Raw genomic sequence first — 3,301 nt, forward strand, 5'->3', positions numbered from 1 at the left:
CCTTAGCCTGCCTCTCCCTCGGCGAGAGTTTTAAAAACTGGGAGCACTTCGACACGTAGTGAGACTCCTTACAAACGGGGCAATCGGACGCGTTAGTCACGAACGAAGAGACCGGTGTGGACTTGGTTTTGGAGGACGGGCCCGCGACGGCCTCGAGAACCCGACAATGCTCCGCTAGAAATTTCGTGAGTTGTGTATATCGCGGTATCTCCTCAGCCCGGTGAGCCGACTCGAATTTTTCCCGAAGGAAACGAGGAAGCTTGTCTAACAAAAACTTCAGTAGGATAAAGTCCCATGAATCGGTAGGGAAATTCATCAATGCGAGCGCGCGCGTGTTCTCGGTAAACGTATCTAATAAGTGGTGAAGAGCCTCGGCCATCTCCGCCTTCAATGGCTTTGCCTCGATTATCGAATTCAAGTGATGGTCCGCTAACCTTCTCTTATTCCGGTATCGATCGACCAGCGAGTCGTAAGCGATCAGATAGTACTCATCGGAAAACGGCAGGTTTTTCACCACATTGAGTGGTTCCCCTTTGAGTGAAGCCAGCAGATACTGGTATTTCTCTATCGCGGAAATCTGCTGGTTGTGTATCGACGCGTTGAACAACGCGATGAAGGAAGGCCACAACGTAAGGTCGCCGGAAAACTGCGGTAGCGGGATCTTAGGCAACTTGACCACCGAGGCCTGACCCGAGGGCTGTGCCGGCGCGCCTCCGAATGGCGTTTCACGGCCCGTTTCACGGTGATATCGACTCTTTACGGCGTAATGCATTTTATCGAAACTGGCTCGGATTTCGTCCTCGACCTCGAAATCCGCCGCTTCTTGGATGACCTTCAGGTGGGTGGCCTCAAAATCGTCCGCGATCTTCGCTACGCTCGAGTAGCGAGCGTGGAAGGTCGCTCGTATTGCCGCGTCGGTCGCGGCTTGTAGGGAGAGGTCGTGTAATTCTTGCATACGCCGATTGCATACTTCGCGACGAGCATATGCGTTTTTCGACATGATGTAACAAAGGGGTCGTCCACCACAGACAGACGAAGCTAAGAGCGAAGGGTAAACGACGAATAGGCAGTCGGAGGCGACGGCAACTCGAACCAACAATATCGAAACCCGGCGAAAACAATCACGAAAGTCAGGTCGCCAAGGTGAGGGGTAACGGACGGCTCCGTTCGGCGCTCGCGCAAGTCCCGAGGGAATATTCTCGATAATATTCCTCGAGTTGAACGCGGAGAATATCAGCCGTTGGATTAGCGCGATAAACACGCGTCGCAGAGTTCGAAAGGCAAATATTCTCGATCGGTGACAATAATATTTTCGAGCGATGGTACTCTCGGACGGATCACGAATGTCGGGATAATACAAGTGCTGGGTCGGGCGGTCCGTACCTCGCAACGACGTAAACACGAGCGATGCTCGAGACTATACAGAAACAACGCGCGCGAGACCGGCCCGTAATCGAAGGCCACGGCCGTTGTCTCTATGCGCGAAAGTATCGCTGGCCCGGAATACTCGGATATTCGACCGAATATTTCGGTTACGATCAAGTCAATTAAATGGCGACTAATTACCGCGGCGAGCGCGGATTCGATTTTAAGGCGATTAACGGCTGCGGCCCAAGCTATGACGAACGAAGTTCGCACGCGTATTCCCGTTGCGAAGCTAGCGTTGCACGAGAGATACCGCGCGAGACACGAGTTGTCAGCACGCCGAGCGTTATTGCACCTCGTTAATGCGAGAATAAGAAATTCAGCGAATTGGCGTAAATTACAGGCGGCTAATGGCCGATTGCGCGATGCTACGCGAGAATTCCCTTCGCGAAGCGAGCGTTGCGATACGGGAGATCCTGCGAGACCCACAAGGTCACGAGCTATGGCACTACGCGTTACAGAAAGATTCGGTGACTTAGAACAATGAAAGGACACGCGAAAGGTCGGCGGTAATAGACTAATCGCGAAGATATGAAATCCGGCTCGAAGGACCAGATGCTCGGGGGGCGGTAGAGCCGTACCCGGATTTGCGATAAAGCGAAGCTCGAAGGACCAGGGGGTGTAAGTCTCCCCCAAAGCGAGTTATTTTAAGCAAATGCGACTCACCGTTCGTTGTGCCGTCGACTCCTGGATGCTTCGGCTCGGTCGCGATCGGGCTCGTGCAGCAGCGCAAGCAGGGCAGCAAGCAGGGCGAAAGCGAGGCAGGCAGCAGTAAGTTAAGGCAGGCAGCAAGCAAGCAGGAGGAAGCAGGCAAAGGCAGTACACAAACAGGCCGAGAAAGTAGGCGATCGCACTATCCGGGAGCGAACGGATGATCTCGCGACTCCGGATATTAGCGCAAGTCTCTCTGCCCCGATAACCTCTCTGTGCTCCGTTAATCTCTCTGTGCTCCGAGACGTCGTAACGATGAGTGCCGAGAGCTCGCGGCGCTGGAACAGTGTCGCGAGCGAGTACTTGTTCTTCAGGCGGGTGCCCTCGTGGGGTGAGCGAGGGCAGCACCGATTGGTGAGTCGCGCGATTATCGATTCCGCGTTGATCGCGATCCGCCGACGTTTCACGCGAGTCACCGAAATACTTAAGACTAGGTACGCAAGAATACTATGTACAACGTGTAACGAGACTAAACAATTAAGTATGATACATGCATCTATCTACAGTTTGGTGAGCGCCAAACAATCTCTTTAAATTACAGCGCTAATTACAGAGAGAACATATATATTGCCTCAAAAAATAATTGTTGCACTACTTTGAAAAATCTTTAAATTGTGTTTAAATTTAACAAGGAAATACAAGATATTTAAATACAAAGTTTACATGTGTATTTTTTAGTGGTCACAAAAAATTACAGAGGTAACAGTACAAAATAAAAATATTTTATTAAAATACATAAATTTTTCTTGTAAAAAAACTTGGCGCTGCTAGACCTCGAAATTTTAACCTTCCGATTTCTACCAACGCTTATTCACTCACGACATGTCAGAGCGACAGATACATTTTAACACTGCGACTTACTGGTCTGTAATGATCCGTAAGCAAGAATTCGTGATTGTAATTTTAATACTAATACATCGCGTTTTTTAACATACTAGACACTACAGACGCGCGCTACGCGCGCGCTATTTATCTTTAACATTTCACTATTAACCCTATTATACACAACTGTCAAAATATACAATGACAGCTGCAAATGAAGTAAGCGCAGCAAGAAAACCAATCGGCATCGCGGAAAAGCGGCAACAATAAACTTCACATCTCCTTTTTAGAAAAGGATTGCGACTCCGATTCACGGTTTAGAAAGGACAATCGAATCTCTCCT

General features: G+C 49.7%; 1 protein-coding gene across 1 annotated transcript; it reads right to left on the reverse strand.

Annotated features, from left to right (window-relative positions):
• Positions 1 to 72: 72 nt before the first annotated feature.
• LOC112459592 lies at positions 73 to 1,000 on the reverse strand (the record flags this gene model as incomplete). Its single annotated transcript, XM_025023771.1, has 1 exon — positions 73 to 1,000. A coding segment is annotated over exon 1 (928 nt), but the record flags the coding sequence as incomplete, so codon positions are not given.
• Between the last annotated feature and the right edge of the window lie 2,301 nt (positions 1,001 to 3,301).

Source organism: Temnothorax curvispinosus, unplaced genomic scaffold, assembly GCF_003070985.1.
Source record: "Temnothorax curvispinosus isolate PA1 unplaced genomic scaffold, ASM307098v1 QBEX01009981.1, whole genome shotgun sequence".
Classification (NCBI taxonomy): domain Eukaryota; kingdom Metazoa; phylum Arthropoda; class Insecta; order Hymenoptera; family Formicidae; genus Temnothorax; species Temnothorax curvispinosus.